The 18,917-nt window shown below is 50.8% G+C and overlaps 2 protein-coding genes across 2 annotated transcripts in view; one reads left to right on the forward strand and one right to left on the reverse strand.

Moving 5' to 3' along the window:
* Positions 1-2,664, reverse strand: part of NOVA2 (NOVA alternative splicing regulator 2) — a 33,832-nt gene extending 31,168 nt beyond the window's left edge. Inside the window, exon 1 of the mRNA XM_054999614.1 lies at positions 2,429-2,664. Within this exon, the coding sequence (XP_054855589.1) occupies positions 2,429-2,645 (217 nt within the window). The 5' untranslated portion in view covers positions 2,646-2,664. The remainder of the gene's footprint in view (positions 1-2,428) is intronic.
* Positions 2,665-13,334: 10,670 nt separating this feature from the next.
* On the forward strand, positions 13,335-17,936 carry MYPOP (Myb related transcription factor, partner of profilin). Its single transcript, XM_054999740.1, has 2 exons — positions 13,335-14,032; positions 16,533-17,936. Exons 1-2 carry the CDS (start codon positions 13,582-13,584, stop codon positions 17,207-17,209), a joined length of 1,128 nt encoding a protein of 375 aa, XP_054855715.1. The 5' UTR covers positions 13,335-13,581; the 3' UTR covers positions 17,210-17,936.
* The last annotated feature ends 981 nt before the right edge of the window (positions 17,937-18,917 follow it).

Consider the following 18,917-nt stretch of genomic DNA (forward strand, 5'->3'; position numbering starts at 1 on the left):
CTGCCGGTGACGTCGGTGCTCCCTGCTGCCTGGAAGGCCTGCCTTTTGCTAACACAACTCAGAGGGGTGTGCTGGCCTCAATGGGAGTTCCCTGGGCTAGCACGGCCACTTTCCACATGGCCAAGAAGAATCATATAAAAATCTACCCACACCACCATTGCCGTACATATCCCTGCCCACTCAAACAATCTGCTCTTCTTCGGCTCAGATCCCCAAACTTTATCCTACACAAAACATCCCACTCCGTTTGACCTTCAGCCACACACGAGCTATGACACTGAGACCAGACTCACGCACTCGGGCACCCACACGGTTGCTAACCTCTCAGCTGGGCCGTGAGGCCTGCATGACTCTCGCTCTTGCGCATTTCCTCGGCAATCGGTGTCCTTTGGCAATGCAAGCTAGGTACCACTAATGCGTCCCCCTACATCTCCGTCACACTCTTTCCCCCCTCCCCGTAATCACCATCAATGCTGCTTGGTTCCCCTCCTCCCTTCCCCGTATCCATCACTGGAATCAACCCAAGCCTCAAACCCCGAGTTGTCAGCACTTTAAAAAAGAAAACAACACAAGAACCAATAAGGGAGAATTGACCAGCTGGCCCAGACAGCCCTGGTGGCATTCTCAAACATGTCCCTTCCACGCTTCTGCTGCAACACCCACCATCTCCGATGCAGCCAGCCGGGGAAGACATGCTTAGAATATTCTCCAGTCGTCGTCCCCCCCTCCACACACACACACTTACTGCCTTAAACCTAAATCACACACAAACAGAGGCAAAGAGCTCACCCTCCTTCACTGATTTTATTTCTGATTGCTACATTACTCGCTTCAGCGAAGCCATCGTAAAAGGAGGACGATTCCCCAAGAGGAGCCCTGCCTCTTTCAAACGCAATATTTATCGCCTTCATGCAGAAGCTCGCAAGCGTCTCAAAACGTTAATTACATCTAGAGGGTGACGGGGCTTGTGCCTGCCTTCCGAGCCATAAAGGGAATCTTTCAATACATTACTAATAATATTATCATCAACAACAATAATACAGGCACAAAAGCTCCACGCAGCCACCGTTGCTGGTTCGAGAACAACAAAATGAGCTTGGCTGCCCTTCACAAAAGGATGGGTGAGTCAGACAGGGAAGCTACACAAATCACTATTTTTATGCAGCTTTGGTGGCAACTGGAATCTGGGTGTCGGGAAAGATGGGCTTCTGTTTTAAAGCCCCTTCTTACATCATAAAACTCACCTCCTTCAAAAATGTTCAACAGTCTTGACTTTTTCTCCCCCCCCCCATTCATTTGGGATGCCGTTCCCCCCCCCCCAGCTCCCCACAGTTCCGAAGAACACACTGTGCCTTTCTAACATCCCAGCTGTCTGCATCCTCTTTTCAAATTTTCACATCCTTCCCCTCTTCATTTCCTCAGGCAGGCCGTGATGGTGGGGAGAGGAGGGGGGGCTGACAGGTTTTCCATAGAGTGTGTGAGAGAGAAAAATCCCTCCATCTCCTTTCCTTCCTCCCTAGAAGTAGACAGTTATTCGAACAGACTCCATTTTGACCTGTCAGCTGCATGTACATGCACAATTTTTGCAAAGAAATGTCTCTTCTTGTGAGGAGGCCCATTAGATTGCTGCGTCCTCCACCCACCCATGCCAGGAAAAACAAATGGCTTACAGAATTCCCTAGCTGGGCTTTCTCTATTCAAATGCCTGCATCTGTTTGTAGGAATGAGGGTGCAGGAAGAAATTAATTGAGGGAGGAGGGGGGACACCCATCTTTTGAATCCCACACTGTGGGGGGTGAGATTACCTCTCGTCCTTGGCGAGGGAGCTAAAGGGGAGGGGCAGATTGTCATGGGGGGTATGAGGAACCCACGTTAACAGAGAAGAAGGGGACAGATCCAGGAACGAATGAGAGATGGAGCATAGAAGATTGCGGGCGGAGGCGGGGGGGGGGTGAGGATAGATGGGGAAAGGGAGCAAGTGGAGGCAGGGGAGTGGAAAGAAGGAGAGATGTGGGGTTCCGAAGGAGATTGATGGGGTTTGGTGCAGGGACGGAGAATAAACAGCTCAGGCTGGAGATCAGAGACGGGGAGAGGGTGGAAACAGCTGGAGAGGACAGCCAAAGGAGAGACACTCAAGTGCCTGTTTGGAGGGGGGGGGGAGATGCTTTGCAGGACAGATTTCTGGGTGGTGGCAATGGGAGATGAGCAGAGAGGGACTAGGCCTCTGGGTAAGGAGAGAGACATTTGAGGGACCGGATTGCACAGCCGGACCTATGTGCTGAATTTCCTTAGACCCCCCCCCAGCAGCCCCTAAGGATAGCTCTCCTTGCAGCCTAGGCAATACAGGGTGGGAGGCAACGTGGCCCGCTGATTTCCTTCCCCTCTTGACCCCCCCCCCCTTACACACACACACAGTCAATCCACTCACCTCCCGTGTTGCTTCGCTTGGTGCTGATGGCTTCCGTGGGGGTCTCCAAGGGTCTTTTCCTAGAGTCGGGGGGATCCGAATCCATGTGGGGTGGCGGAGGGGCTTGAGGGGGCTGCTGCGGCTGAGGCTGAGGCCCCCCTGGCTGTTGCTGCTGCTGCTGTGAAGCCGAAGGGAAGATGCCGTTCTGGTGCACGGAACCGCCTGCCATCATTTTCATGCCGAGGGCGCGGAGGACTTCCCCCCCGCGGTACCCGTGAGACTCCAGCAGGGGGAGGTTTGGGGGGGGGGGAGGATGCTCCGATCTGAGGGGTGGGTGGGAGGAGGAGAGGGGGAGGTGTGTCCGGCTAGGGAGAGCGCGCAGGTGAAATTGACAAAGGAAAGGAAATTGACCAGCGGGGCCTGGGAGCGAGCGGGTGGGTCGGTGGGTGATCAGGTCCTCTGTCCTGGCAGTTTCTTTCCCCCACCCCCCACCCACCCCCTCCAGTAAAGAAAAATCCAAAAGGGAAAGAAATTAACACTCACAAAGGATGCAGAGGATGGGGGGGGGGGGTGCGGAAAAGAGAAGACCCTCCCCCGATTTAAAAAAAAAACCCCAAAAGTGCTTAATTCAAAGGAGGTGGGAGAGAGAAGAGGAGGAGGGATGGAGCAGGTCTGGAGGGCGCTGGGGGCGGGAGGAGGAAGCAGCAGCAGCGCCTGGAGCTCATGAAAAAAGAAAGGGGAGAGGAGAGAAAGAGAGAGAGAGAGAGCAGGCGGGCGGGCAAGCCTTGCTTCTTGGCTCAAAGCATCCTCCTTTTCGCCTGTACTGGATGGCAGCGGTGGGGAAGCCAGCGACCCAGCCCCTGACGTCGGAGGAGAGACCCACCTCCCTCCCCCCAGCAGATTGGCTGCGAGGAGCTGGGCCAAGCTGACAAGCCAGCTCTGGAAAGGGGGGGGGGGACTGGGACAGAGAGAGAGAGAGAGAGAGAGAGAGAGAGCGAGAGAGAGAGAGAGAGCGCGAGGCTATTCTGTGCCTTGGGGGGCTGGCAGAGGCGGGAGGGGGAGCAGGTGGGTGGGAGGGAGGGGGAGGCAGCTGTGCGCAAAAGAAAGGGGGGCAAGAAGGTGGGGGGAAGGGGGGAGATTCGGGACGCGGGTCTCCGCCCATCTTGTGCGCTACTTGCTCTTCAGGACTTCTGCTGCCCGGGAGGGCACCGTCCATTCCAGACTGCCTTGGCTGGAGCCCAAGCACCCAGTTCGGTCCGACCTTCTCCAAGAGCTGCTGTCCAACCCCAACCCGAAAAGGGGTCTTTCCCAGGACTTGCTGTCCGGGACTCTTCAAACGGGCACGTGCCTCCCTGCACACCGAACAGGTGCTCTCTCCCTGGGTCCCTGTCTTCAATATGGTCGTGTGCAGGGACCGCCAGCTCAGGGCTCGCTCCTCGCCAGGGTCTGGGGCCAGGGAAGTCTTTCCTGTCACCTCTGAGCGGAAATCCTCGAAATGGAGATGCGGGGGGGGGGGTGTTGAACTGGGGACCTCCTGCCTGCTCAGCAGAGGCTTGGGGAAGTTCTCTTGCAAACGCTTCCTTGGAAGGACCGGGAACTGCCCCTGGAGCAAGAGAGCTTCCTGGAGGGAGGTCGCTTTGGGGGGGGGGTCGGCTCTGCCTTCCCCGCCACACCACAGGCTGCCCACCGTTCACCTTCTCCACCCATTTCCATACCAGGAAGGTCTGCTTTCAGACTCAGCTTGCAATGGGGAGGTGGGGGGGCTTGCTCATACAAGGCTTTCCCCTGATCTTCTGCATCCATCCTAAGTTCTCAACAAGGTCCTCAACAAACTGGTTAGGAACCAGCTCTCCGTCTCCATGTAAAAAGTTGCATCTGACCCGGGGTTTGTTTTGGAGTACACCTTCAAGCTTTATGGAAGCAGGCAAACCCACGTGTCAAAGTCCCCAGGTTTAACACACACACACACCCGGCCGCCGCCCCATCTCCACTTAAAAGCTCTCAGGTAATGGGGCTGGGAAAGGCCTCCGCACAAGACCTTGGAGAGCTCCCTGGCTCTTTGTAATCTTAGGAGCAGCATAGCAGCCATGCAGGATCAGGCCGAAGATCTAACTAGTCCAGCCTTTTATGTCTCACCACCATTCCACACGGCTAAGCAGATGCCTCACAAAGGCCTATAAGCCCCCTGCACAAAGACCCAGCCCTGGTATTTAGCGGTACACAGTTTTGGAACATGGAGGTGCCATTTAGCCATTGCGGCTAATCCCCACCATTGGGTTTCTCTTCCACAAAGCTGTCTAACTCTCCTTGGAAGCCATTTAAACTAGCAGCCATCCCTGTAGCCTGCTACCATGAGTTAATTGTGAAGAAGTGCTTCCTTTCCTATGCCTGAATCGATTGCCCATCAACTTTACTGGCTGCTCCCAATTTCTAGTATTATAGGAGAAGTAAAAGGTCCCTCCGTCCACTTTCTTTAATCTGTGCATAATTTCATAAACTTCTATCATGTCCCCCCACCCCAGTCATCTTTTATTTAAACTAAAAAGCCCCAAACTCATCGCGCTTGCTGTGCTGGGACGGTATTTCAACCCATCAGTCATTTTGGCTGCCCTTTTACAAACCTTTTCCAGTTATACAGTTTCTTGTTTGAGAGGGAGACAACCAAAACTGTACCAAGTATTCCTAATGCAGCTTTCACATAGATCCATACAAGGGTGTTACAATTCTTGCTGTTTGGGTTCCATCTTATTCCTTATAATCCCTCACCCAGAATTGGGGCCCAATTAAATGTTGAGCCACCAAGGCAGCTGTTAAAGGCACTGGTTCCTTTCACCAAAGTGTTCCTTACAGCAGGGTTAAGCCGCTGTGCCACCTGCTGACCAACACAGAAATCATTGCTAAAGCACATCTTTTGTGTGGGCCTACAATACTAAGGGAAACCAGGACAGACAGAGAACCGATCTCTTGCCACTCACTCCCCGTAGGAGATGAGCCTCTGCATTCCTCACCAGCTGTAGCCTCCAAACCATTTTTGAGGATGGCTAACACAGAATACTTTTCATTTGTTACGATGGTCAGAAAGCTGCATGTAGCTGCAAAGTGGGGAGTGGGGGGGGATAGAGGTAGTGCCCTCTCATGAGTTTTGCTTGCGTGCTTGTGCGAGCTTGGCCAAGCACTTTCTCTGCTCCTGCTCTCTACCTGTAGAATGCCCCTCCCTCTTGCTGCCCCTCCAAAGTAACTTGTTACATTCGCCCATTGGAATGAGCAGCAAATGTTCTATGGGAGAAAGCAAAAGGGACCCACTATAGACTTGGAAAGGGATATGCAGGGCTTTTTTTCAGCGGGAATGCGGTGGAACGGAGTTCCAGAGCCTCTTGAAAATGGTCACAAGGCTGGTGGCTCTGCCCCCTGATCTCCAGACAGAGGGCAGGGCCACCAGCCATGTGACCATTTTCTCCAAGGGCAACCCACTGAGTTCCTCCACCTCTTTCCCCAGAAAAAAAGCCCTGGGGCTATGGATCAGTGGCAGGTTTACTGCTTTGCGTGTAGAAGGGCATGGGTTCAATTCCTGGCATCTCCTGCTAAAGGATCATGGGTAGCAGGCAGCCGCAGCCAGTCAGAAGAGACAATACTTGGCTAGGTGGGGATTGATATGAGGCAGGATTGTATGAGTGGGGCTACTTTTGTTATTTTTAAATTTTATTTATTATTATTTTACTGGAATTCTATTCCGCCCTCTCCACAAGTGGATCATATCATTTAAAATACAATGAACATAATTACATACAATTATTCATAAAAATTCATAAAAACATTACAAAGATCTTAGTCAATTTATAATAATAAATAAATAGTTACCAAGATAGCAGCAATCACTGTATGCAGGGCTTTTTTCTGGGGAAAGAGGTGATGGATCTCAGTGGGTTGCCCTGGAGAAAATGGTCACATGGCTGGTGGCCCCACCCCCTGATGTCCAGACAGAGGGGAGTTGAGATTGCCCTATGCGCCGCTCCAGCAGCACGGAGGGCAATCTAAACTCCCCTCTGTCTGGAGATCAGGGGGCGGGGCCACCAGCCATGTGACCATTTTCAAGAGGTGCCGGAACTCCGTTCCCCCACGTTCCCGCTGAAAAGAAGCCCTGACTGTATGGCTATTTGTTTAGCTTCACTTGGATAAAAACCATAGGCAGCAACTGATGTAATTTTCATCAGTTCATGACCTTGGTGGCTCTACACTTAGAGGCGAGCTTCATGTTCACCCCTCCTCTTGACTCAGTTCCAGACTGGTTTGGTTACTGGGTCACAGTACAACCAGACACTGGCTCCCAACTGACTGGGATCTCACATGGAGAGTGCAGTCAGAGAGGCATTGCCCCCACTGCTGGGGGTTCTTGCAATATGAGTAGACGCCGCCTCCGCCACGTCAAGCTTGCCAGAGTGATGCGCATTTTGCTACGTGCAAGCTCAAAAATAAGCACGCCAGTTTCCATTGTTAAACTCAGCTTGAAAAGCATGGCTCCCAGCCCCACAAATAGCAATACAGTTTCAAGCACAGGCAGGCAGCAGGCCAACAGGTGCATGTTACGGACAGCACCCTGTTCTTAAAATGGTATTATTGGGGAGAGGGAGGGAGAGACAAGGGGTTTGGAAATTTATTTTGATTTAAACTGGATTTTTTTAAAAAACTATGATTGTAAACTGCCTTGAACCACATGGAAAGGTGGGATATGAATGAATGAATGAATGAATGACATTGTTGTAAAATCCCCCTTACTGTATGGGTCCTTCCTGATTTCATATCTCTTCAAGATCTCTTGTACTAGCTCTCCTGAGTCCATGAAGAGAGGCATGCAAGAGATACAGCTCATGTGGGAGCAGAGTTGCCAACTTACTGTTTCAGCAGGGCTCCTGCCTCTTTTACTGCAGCCCAGCAGGCAGAAACTCAGTGGCTGAATCTGCAAAGGAGGGGAACCCCATCTGTTCCATTTTTCTATCTGCCGTGCTGCCGTTTAAGGCACAGGAGCTCTTTAGAAGAGGCCACACCAGCCATGGCTAGCCACTAGCAATGAAGCACAGCGCTTCTTGCCTTTCATAATTGTGCTAAAGAAAACTTCGACACACACAGCTTGTCACTTCATTGTGCTGCCAAGGACAGGAAATGCTGCACAAAGCCAAATGCCCCTTATGGCCTTCCACTGAAGCTACAGGCATTGGTTACTCAGAGGAGGAGGAAGGATTTTTAATTATTTGCTTATGGAGATTATTTACTCCACCCAAAGGGTCCTCAAGGCAGCTTCACATCACAAGGTCTGTCCATCATCTATGCGTCTATCTGTCACAAATTTATTCTGGCTTTCCTCCAAGGACTTCAGGGCAGTGTCTAGAATTCCCCTCCCCTCCATTTTATCTTCACAACAACCTTATGGGTTAGGTTAGGTTAGGCTAAGACCAAGTGAGTGGCCTAAGGTGCGCTTCTGGACTGACTTGGGATTTAAACTCTGGCCTCCCAGGTGCTAAGTAAACACACTAACCACTGCACACACTCAAAAAGAGTCCAGTAGCACCTTTAAGACTAACCAATTTTATTGTAGCATAAGCTTTCGAGAATCAAGTTCTCTTCGTCAGATGCATGCATCTGACGAAGAGAGCTGTGGTTCTCGAAAGCTTATGCTACAATAAAATTGGTTAGTCTTAAAGGTGCTACTGGACTCTTTTTGATTTTGCTACTACAGACTAACATGGCTAACTCCTCTGGATCACTGTACACACTGTCTTTCTGCACAGGGGATACTCTACACCTATCTTTTAAAAAAAGAACTGAACCTGAAGCGTGGGATAGAACTGAGGAGTTTGTCTCTTAGAAGCGGTTACCCCGACCTCTAAAATGGGTACAGGGTCACCCTTGCTGTCTGGGCTGTTGTGAGGATGAACATACCAGAAGATGGGAAAGCATTTTGTCACGATTTGTGTGGTTAAGCCAATTAGCGAGACGCACACGCACCGCTGGCGATTCCTGTGGATGGAGAAGAGGAGGGAAACGGAGAACTGCAATCTCTGCTCCTCAGCTGAATTCGGAGGCTGGAAGGGGCGGCGGGGGGGGGAGAGCTTGCGGCAGATGGGCTCTGGCGAGGCCTTTTCATCCTGGCAGCTTTTGGCTGGCTCAATAGCGGCACAGGCAGCGGGGGAGGGGAGGCAAGTCGGCCGAGCACAGCCCGTGAATGCTAAACGGCTCGGCCATTGTGTCAGCTGGCCCATCTGTCCTCGCTCACTCCCCTATTGTCCAAAGACGACACATCTGGACTCTGAGCAGCCCCTCCTCCCTGTGCCACACAGGCTCCAGGAGCATAGATCCAGAGGAGTTAGATCCCGGGGGGCAGGAGGGTTCGCCGTCGCTGCCAGCCCGGTCCCCTTTTCTCAATGCCCCAAAGACCCTGCAGGCGGGGCAAGCGTCGTGCCTCGGGTGCGCTGCAAAATCAGGCTCAGCGTGGAGGGAGAGCCACCAGAGTGTGGCTCCCCCTATTGGGAAGATTGGGATTGCAGCACTAGAACGCAACTCCACATGGGTCAATTGAGCAGAACCACAAGCGACAAAGGGCACAGATTGGACACTGGTCAGCTCCCCTCAAGTTTTGATGGGAAATGTAGGCATCCTGGTCTTGCAGCTTGGCTCTCCTACTGCTGTCCAACGGACTCTTCAACTGTCACTTGTCCAACATTCCGCCAAGCTGCCTACATTTCCCATCAGAACTTGAGGGAAGCTGACAAGTGTCCAACCTGTGCCTTTTGTCACTTGTGGTTCTGCTCAATGTATTAAAAACAAGTGGCAGAACTTGGGGGGGGGGGTAGAACCCCCCCCTCCATAACCTTCCCCTCAAATCCTCTAAACGCTCAAGGGCTGGGGTGGGCTCATCTTTCCTTCTTTTTATCTCTTGGACTCTCATCCAGCTCATTGCATTGACTCGCACCGTGTGATCTGCCTTGAATCCCAGTGAGAAAGACGGACCACTAATAAATAAAATACATTTTAAAAATTAAGTTACGTAAGTGTCGTCAGCTCACTGCTCACCATGCCAGGGGTTTTTATTTTATATCCCCTCCAGTGTGGGTCAATTTACAGAGTCATATTTTTATACTTATCTGGAATGGGAAGCCCCGCGGGACTTTGGACTAACTCCCCCCATTTCTGCGATAGGCTCAGTTTTGTTGCTTTCATCAAATGACTCTAGATATGGAAATAAATTGGATTTCTTCCCTCTTGCTTTCTTACTGTCCCTTTTAAAGGAACGCAGTAACATCTGCGTTCTTCAATAAATACAAATGCATTTTTTTTAAAAAAAAATTCAGTTATAAACTGCAGCATTCATCCCATGAATTTATCAATCGTAACTCCCAGGATTTGGGTACCGTTTTTGTGCTGCCACCTGCTGGTCATTTAGTTGCTTCACTCATCGTCTAGAATTACTGTTAACTAATTGGTCTGTAAAGTTTAATCTGAAATTACCGTAACTCATTCATTCATGTTTTAACAAAGAATCCAGGCAACAGGTTGTTAATCTATTACATCCCCGTGTTTTTCCTGTTCTGAGCCCCTAGTAACTTGTTTTAAAATATAAAATACAATTGCAGCGTCACGCTATCCAAGTGATGACAAAGAGCTATTGAAGTTTCTCAGGGCTACAGTTCTTTTCCATTTCCCTCCTTTACTTATGCTTGTAGTTTGATCAATTACTCTCTGCTATATCCTGCAGGGATGCAGGGATCAATTTGTTACTTGCCAGTTCTTGGTTTGGGTGCTGTTCACTCATGCCAACCAAGAAAGTGCCCTGACCCTGGATAGCCCAGGGATGCCCGCTCTTGTCAGATCTTGGAAGCTAAACAGGGTTGGCCCTGGTTAGTAATTGGATGAGAGACCTCCAACAAAGACCAGGATTGCAGAGGCAGGCAATGGCAAACCACTACTTGAATAGTTACGGTTTACTACCATTTTGTGGTCACATGCTTATTGTTAGTACAGTAAAACAGGGCCACATCTTACAACCTTGAGGCTTCTGCATGCTTGAAGAACTCCCCAAGTATCCAGCAAAATATAGCTCTGAGAGCCAGTTTGGTGTAGTGGTTAAGAGCAACGGGACTCTTATCTGGAGAGCCGGGTTTGATTCCCCACTCCTCCAGTTGAAGCCAGCTGGGTGACTTTGGGTCAGTCACAGCTCTCTCAGAGCTCTCCCAGCCCCACCCACCTCACAGGGTGATTGTTGTGGGGATAATAACAACATACTTTGTAAACCGCTCTGAGTGGGCATTAAGCTGTCCTGAAGGGTGGTATATAAATAAAATGTTATATTATTAATAAATTATAAAAACACACACACACACCCAAAAAACTGGCTTGGTGCATAATGTTGAGTCAGTTAAAGAAAAATGGAAATGGTTTTTGTGGGTTTTCCGGGCTGTATTGCCGTGGTCTTGGCATTGTAGTTCCTGACGTTTCGCCAGCAGCTGTGGCTGGCATCTTCAGAGGTGTAGCACCAAAAGACAGAGATTTCTCAGTGTCACAGTTCTCTCAGTGTCACAGTGTCTCAGTGACTGTGACACTGAGAGATCTCTGTCTTTGGTGCTACACCTCTGAAGATGCCAGCCACAGCTGCTGGCGAAACGTCAGGAACTACAATGCCAAGACCACGGCAATACAGCCCGGAAAACCCACAAAAACCATTGTTCTCCGGCCGTGAAAGCCTTCGACAAAAATGGAAATCATGAAAAAGAGAGAGGAAACTTGGCTAGTTCAACTCTATAAGTGTTTAAAGTACCCTGAAGGGGGCTATTTGGCCACTGATGTGTTTCCAGTCACAATTCAGAGTGGCAGCTGTGCACTAGAGTGCCCTCAACAATCTGGGTCCAGAAAACTTGAAGAACTGCCTCCCTTGACACTATTCTGGTCCCTCACACATCGCATCATCAGCGGCTCTCCTACCACCTGTGATTAGGTCAGTGTTAACCAGAGACAGGGCCTTCTCGGTGGTGACACTACAGTTCAGGAATCCTCTCCCAGCATGCCGATGCCGGTTTGGTACCACCATTGCTGCTGTTGAAGAGCCCAGGGTTTTTTTTGTTTTGTTTTTTTTAAGAGCCTAGTTTTTTAAAAAATGTATTCCCTTGAATAAACCATTACACCTCTGTCATTACTGCTAATTTAAAATAAAATATGTGCCACGGAATTTCAGCATTAATGTGTTTCAATGTGTTTCATTTAAAAGCTTGCAAATGGCTCTGAAGATTTTTTGTGTATGTGTGTAAAAATACCTGGGTACAAACCAGGGTGTTTCATGGATGGATTTTTGTGCTTATTTACTGAACACAGAAACAAAAATAGGACGTTTACTTGCTGTTTTTAAAGTGCATTTTCCTGTGTAATAAAAATGGCTAGCTGTTAGCAAATCTCTTTTTACCTTGCATCCTCTTATTTCCTAATCTGCGCAGCTGAAATGTACATTGTATTCTTCTTGGGGACAAGGGGCAGAGTTTGTTTCTCTATAAAACACCATGAACAATTGATGGGGCTACATAACGTGGATTGGATCCCATCCCACACAACAGGACTTTCCTCCATGACAAGGAGCCTAAGAGAGGCATCAGAACGTTATTAACCTAGAGGAAAGCCGCAGCGTAAGTGGCACAGGTTTGCAGGACCCAACCTTATCATACGAACAAAAATAACGATGCATTTGTAATTTTTAAACTGACCAAGGCCAGGCCAAACACCAAAGAAGAAGACAAGGATAGCAGGTTTCAAGAGTCAGTAGAGTGCAGTCAGCCAACTGTTCTCCCCACAATGCTGGACTTCTCTGTTTCTCCTTCTCTGCAACCCATTGAACCCCCCCCTCCCCAAATTCTGTTACAAGGGTATTGATGGACCCGCAGGAGCTATGTGGAGGTCAGCAGTGGGAGGGGGGAATTGGCAGATACTTTGCTCCCCTATTCCAAAGATTTGAGTCTTTGGCACAGCTCGGTTGTAGATGCCATTAGATTTATCAACTTTTCACATTCTATTTATGCAGCAAAGATGAAATTATTTCCTTGTCTTAAATGTCACCAATTTCACCATTTTAATGTTCGTATTTTAAACTTCTGATATCAGTATTATATGTCTGTTGAGATGCTTGGTGCATTATAAACATTTTTTTAAAAGAAATAACAAAATTGCATTCTCTAGCTTCTGATGAAGAGAACTTGATTCTCGAAAGCTTATGCTACAATAAAATAAAATTGGTTAGTCTTAAAGGTGCTACTGGACTCTTTTTGATTTAGCTATACATGAATTCACTTCCTATCAGGGACAGAACACCAGCCTTTGCAGCACATCTGACGGCAGAAGCGAACATTTTTAAAAAGGGAAGGAAAGGAATGGCTAATGCTGGAATCAGGACATGGAACGGCCGCTTTGGTGTGACGGCAAAGCAACTTTTTAAAAAACGCTTTGACAAAAAGTGGCTGGCACAGCTCTACTTCTGGCCACTCCTCAGCTGCAGGTGTTTCCCACCTGCTCCAGATGCTCAGGTGACCCCCTGGAGGGGGATGCGGCTAGGAAAAAGCTGCTCTCCTCTGAACCAATGTTTCTGCACCCCCAGCAGCCTTTGCGGCCCACCGCCTGCCATTGGAGGCCCCGTGAGTAGGCAGGAGGCCAGGGTTGCCACGGAAACCACCCAGGCAGCCCCTTGGCCTGCTGGGAGTGCGGCTAAGGAGTGAGCATGCCCGAGGAGGAGGAACCAAAGAGCAACTGGAGGGAGGAGCGGGGGAGGCTTTTCAATGCAGCAAGGCAGCCAGAGGGGAGGCATTGGAGCACAGTGCCGGAGGCTGAGCCCTCCCCATTCTCCCTGGCCCAGGTGGGGAGGGTTGGGGGGGGGAAGGCTAGAGAGCATCACTGGAGGGAAATTTGCAATGCCGTGTGCCTGCTTGGCACTGTGCCCCCTTTCATGGCAACACCGTGCCAGCCCATAAGATGCCAGGCACCTGACCAGTGATGCCAGAAAGCCCTCTCTCTCTTGGGACCAGCGCCCACCCTGCCTCTGTCATCTGCACGGTGCCAGCTGCACAGTGCCAGGCTTAACAAAGCTGCTTTGTGTGGCCAGCGAAACTTCAGCAAAAAAGGAGGGGGGGGGCTTCCGAACAAACCCCAGAATGTCTGGTGACAGTGAAGAAATCACCCGCCTTCGCAAGCCACGCTTCTCCTATGAGGAGAACCAAATTCTTATCCAAGAAGTGAGGACCAATTACGGCAAGCTGTACGGCACCCAGAGCCGGCGAGTGACAGTGGCCGAACGCCGGCGGGTCTGGGAGAGCATCGCTGCCAAGATCAATGGGATCACCAGCTGGAAACGCACTGGCCAAGAAGTGCAGAAACGCTGGAATGACTTCAAGCGGCGCACCAAGGAGAAGCTGGCAAGGGTGCCCCATTCTACCCAGGGGGCGGGCAACGCCTGCGACGAATCCTTTTCAGCTGAGGAGGAAACCATCTTTGCCATCCTGGGGCCTGGTGTGATGATGGGCACAGGCCGGGCAGAGCCCAACACCATGCAGAACACCCCAGGGTTTGCCCACAGCTACCGCCTGGCAGCAGAACACGGCGCAGGTGAGTACGCAGAGTGCCAGACCTGTCCGGAGGGCAGAGAGCCAGTCTCCTGCTGCGATGCCAGCTAGAGGCTACATACCACTTCTGATGCTGGTTTTGCCATGGCATCAGGAAGAGCTGTGATGCAACAATAACAGCGTTGGGTGTGCCACTTGGCAGGATGGCATTCAGACCCAACAGGGGCACAGGAGTAAATCACATATTCCAACAGTCAGTTTCTAAAGCAAATGTGTGTGGGGGTGTTAGGCAGGCCTTAACCTGGAACAACGTGAAGTGATTAACTTGGTGCCTCTGAGCACGTACGCAGGGTCTTTCCCTTACTGCCCTGGACAGTTGCAACCGGGCCCCATATAGGACTGGGCTAAAGGTGGGGTGGGGTGGGGTGGGAGAGCTTCCAGGCAAGGAGCTGTAAGTGTCAGGCCAGTCTGAGCCCCAGTGCTTGATGAAAACCAGCACTTGGTAAATCTTTACTGCTTTTTTGGAACGAATACAGGATTTAAAAGGGAGGAGGAGAGAAGAACCGTGTAGCAAAGGCAATTATGCCTTACGCACTCATATCTGGAGAGCCGCCTGTGTGAAATACAGGCTTGAAATATTCATAGGAATATGGGTTGGTTATGTGAGTGCAAAGCAGGTTCTGAATCACCAGCCAGCCAGCTCAGTGACTACTTCTATTTGCTTATTTAGATATATTGATATCCCGCTTTTCTCCCCAATGGGGGACCTAAAAAGGGTCAAGTCATCCTCTTTGCCCCCATTTTATCCTCACAACAACCCTGTGAAGCAGATTAGGCTGGGACACAATCACAGGCCCAGGGCCACCCAGCAAGCTTCCACGGCCGAGTGGAGATTTGAACCTGGGTCTCTCAGACGCTAGCCTGGCACTGTAACCACTACTCCACACTATGTCCACATATGGATTGAATCATTGGTGACAGGTGCTGTACAGACCCAGAAACGTCATTTCAAACTGGAAAAGAGCTCTCTCTTTCTAAAATGTTGTTTTTAGCTGACGGATTATAAACGCCTACAATCCATCCAGTTTGTACCGTTTTGTGTGTTGGCTGGACTGCATCACGTTTAGCTTTCCTTAAAGCGATTGTTGCCATTCCTGCCACTTGTTTCTTTATAAACAAAGAGGTGCTGGAGCCCAGGTATCCTGGAAGCTGCATTCTCCGTCCTGGAAATCCATCCCCTAGTTCCAGATGCCAGGCAGGTGTGAGTGGGTTACACAGCTCTGTGGTAGAGAAAGGCACTTTGCTCATGCTCAGAGGCATTTAACACTCCAAGGATGACACTCAAAGGGCTGAAGGGGGGTTATTTCTGTCAGCAATCTGGATTCCTCATATAGGCCCAAATAAACTGCAGAGAGAGTAACACGAGTATTGCAAAACTGAAGGGGCGAGGGGAGTCACACATTCTACCATTTGGAGTGGTAGGTGAAGGAACAATGCCTTGCTCAGCACTGCCCTGACTCTGATCTCCTTTCAGAGAAGGAAAACCATTGCTTTGTAACTCTTAATTCTCTCCACCTCTGTAAAAATCCTGCCTCAGAGTTCAGGGTGGGGGAAGAAGCCAAGACTGCCAGCAAAAACCCAGCGCTTTTCGATCTCGTTTCTTACCTAAACAAAACAGGGTTGCACCTACGTGTAACTGTTGTTCATTGAGTGTTCTTCCGTGCAGGCACACATGGGAACTGCGCATGTGCATGGCTGGGCTGCGCACGCACAGTGCCCATGTGGGACTGCACAGAAGACACGACGATGAACCTGCATCACTTAAGTTCCAACACACTCACACACACCTGTCCCCGTACTCCCTAGCAAGTTTCGTTCTGGGGCATGTGGGGGTAAAAAGAGGGCACAGCCAAAACAGCCATGACTTACAAAGGCCCCCCTCGCCCCTTCCACTGCTATGCGGTTTAATTTGGTTTGCCAGCATGTATCTGTTGGAACCCTTTTTCAGAGCTAGCTCCGATAAGCCATATGGAGGACAGGCCTGTCAATGACTAAATGGAGCCACCATGGTTGGAAGCAATGTGCTTCTGAATGCCAGCTGCTGGGAGGGCAGCAACAGAGGGGGAGTTGGGAGATTTAGCCCCTACACCCTACTTATGGCCATCTGTTTAGCCTCTATGAAAAACTGGACTGAATGGACCTTTGGTCTGATGCCACAGTTTGAAGCAGTCCAGTCCAGGAAGGGCTATACCACTTATTTCTGCACATTTGCATCACCAAGGACTGGTGGAACAGCAGAAAAAAGGGTCTGAGAGGCAAATGTGAATTTTGCCTGTCTGTAGCGTTACAGCCCCCAGTGAGCTATACCACTTGCCATGTCTGCATGTTTTAAATCTGTCCAGAAAGCAAAACCTGGAAAAATAGACCAGTGGGTGCAACGTGGTCCACAGGCCGCCTGCTAAGGGTCAGGGCAAAGGACTGCTCCTCTCCGAGGGAAGGTTCTGTGTTCCAGCACTGTCCGTCTTCTCCTTTCTTCCATGCAGATATGCTAGCTCGGGGAAACACCTCCTGTAGCCCAGAGACTTCTGCTCGGGCTTCCTGCTGCACTCTGGATAGCGGGCTGCTGCGGCCTAAGGAACGCGACTCGCCAGCACCCCCTCCAGGCCAGCCCTCTTCTCTGCAGATCGTCCAGCTGGCACCTTCTCCAGCCAGCATAGGCTGCAGGCCGCTTCCCGAGCACTCCCCTGCAGAGCAGCTGGCCACCCCCTGCCCCTCAACCTCGCCACCCCTGCGGCGCAGGCGCACCCGCCTAGATATGCCCCTGGAGCCTCCTCTGGATTTCCTACAGGCCCAGAGGGAGACAGCTGAAGCCATCCGTGAGCTGACTTACACCCTGCGGCAAGGCCTAGAGAGGCTCACCGACATCGTGGCTGCCCTACTGCCACTCCTCCCGGTCCAGGCAAATACCCTCTTGCACCAGCAGGGGGAGACATCTGCCCCACTGCCAGCTCCTTCCACGGAGACCCTGCCTGACAGCGACTCCTTTACCACCAAGGTGGAGCTGCCCCCAGAGCAGGGGGTGGGCGAGGAGAGGCCTTTGCAGGAGGAAGGCAGGCTTGCAGCTGAAACCAGGCCGTCTCCAGCCCAAGTCACATCGCCGCAGAAACGGAGGAAAGGGATCCCTACTCGCAAACGCAGGGGCCGCTGGAAGAATTTGTGAGTGAGCTCAGGACCTGCTGCTGCCCCCTGCAGAGGAAAAAGGAGGCGATGCACATCCTGTGGAGGTGGGGTCTTCCTGACATCCCTCTGTCCCCCCGCAAGAGATCCCACCACCACCACCACCACCACACAAATAATGCAAGATTTCATCCTTCACCAGACACTGTCCGGCCCCCACCTTCAGTCATTGCTGCAATGGGGTTTGGTTGCATCCACAGCTTGTGTGCCAACAAAATATAGGCCATTTTGGCCACTCACACCACCCTTGTGTTGGCAGGCCCAGGCAAACAGCAAAGCCTAGCCACTTAATTGAGCCCCTGGTGGGTCCCTGACAGGCAGGCTGCATTTTGGCTAGTGGGTCACTATTTGCAGAGGCCAGGGTTCAGCCTAGGACTGAAGGCCAGCCAGAGACATTGGACATGGGGGACACAATGCAAATGAGCAGGCAGACCGCTCTTCTAGCTTCACTTGTACCCAAGGCAAGGGGGGCAGGGATGAGAGGGTCTGGCTGGCTTCCAGTTCCAAAGACACCCTCCCTTCCTCCCTACCCCATCTTCCCCTTCCAACTCTACCCCAACCTGATCCAGTGCCTGAAAACTAGATATGGAGGGGCAGCAACCAAGTGGGGTGAGGGGGCCAGCTGTTTCAGTGCCAGAAAAGACCCCCAGGCAGTATCTACTGCCTCAGATGATTGGAGACAAGGTAGCCCAACAGCAATGCCCTCTCGACACCGCTGAACCCCATCTCTATGGAAACTTAATAAACTATTTTCATACTAGATCTCTTGGTGTTCATGGAATCGTTTTGCGTACAACATTTAGAAGCTTTGTTGGTGGTGGGGAGAGGAGGAATATGGGCTATATACCAGACAAAAGATTCCTGCCTCCAAGATTTAAAAAAAAATTGGACTCTCTTTAATAATCCAGAAAGCACTTTTACAAAATAATTTGCAAGGTGTTTCCAGCAGTTCATTTCACTGTTACTCCCATTATGCAGATGTGAAATTGAGGCCAGCTGACTGTCAGCTGTCGGATTGACAGCTGCCCAGAGGTGATCCTTCGCGTGGCCCAGAGGCAATTCTCAACTTTCAGTCCTCTCTGCAGAATTCACATTTCATCAGACAGGCTTTAAGCACAACACAACACACATTTTTGGTAGGTGTGGGAATCTGCTGGCACAAAATTCTTAGCTGCGTTGCCAGAGGCCACTTTCTTAGCTATGTAGTAAGCGGCAAATGTTCCCCATTCATTCATATCATTGACAGCCAGTTTGGTGCAGCGGTTAAGAGAGCAGGACTCTAATCTAGAGAACAGGGTTTGATTCTCCACTCCTCCGCTTGAAATCAGCTGGGTGCAGGGCTTTTTTTCTGGGAAAAGAGGTGGTGGAACTCAGTGGGTTGCCCTCAGAGAAAATGGCCACATGGCTGGTGGCCCCGCCCCCTGATCTCCAGGCAGAGGGGAGTTGAGATTGCCCTCCGTGGCGGAGGGCAATCTCAACTCCCCTCTGTCTGGAGATCAGGGGGCGGGGCCACCAGCCATGTGGCCATTTTCAAGACGTTCCGGAACTCTGTTCCCCTGTGTTCCAGCTGAAAAAAAGCCCTGGCTGGGTGACCTTGGATCAGTCACAGCTCTTCCAGAGCTCTCTCAGCCCCACCCACCTCACAGGGTGTTTGTTGTGGGGATAGTAACAACATACTTTGTAAACTGCTC

Source organism: Eublepharis macularius, chromosome 15 (genome assembly GCF_028583425.1).
Source record: "Eublepharis macularius isolate TG4126 chromosome 15, MPM_Emac_v1.0, whole genome shotgun sequence".
NCBI classification, from domain to species: domain Eukaryota; kingdom Metazoa; phylum Chordata; class Lepidosauria; order Squamata; family Eublepharidae; genus Eublepharis; species Eublepharis macularius.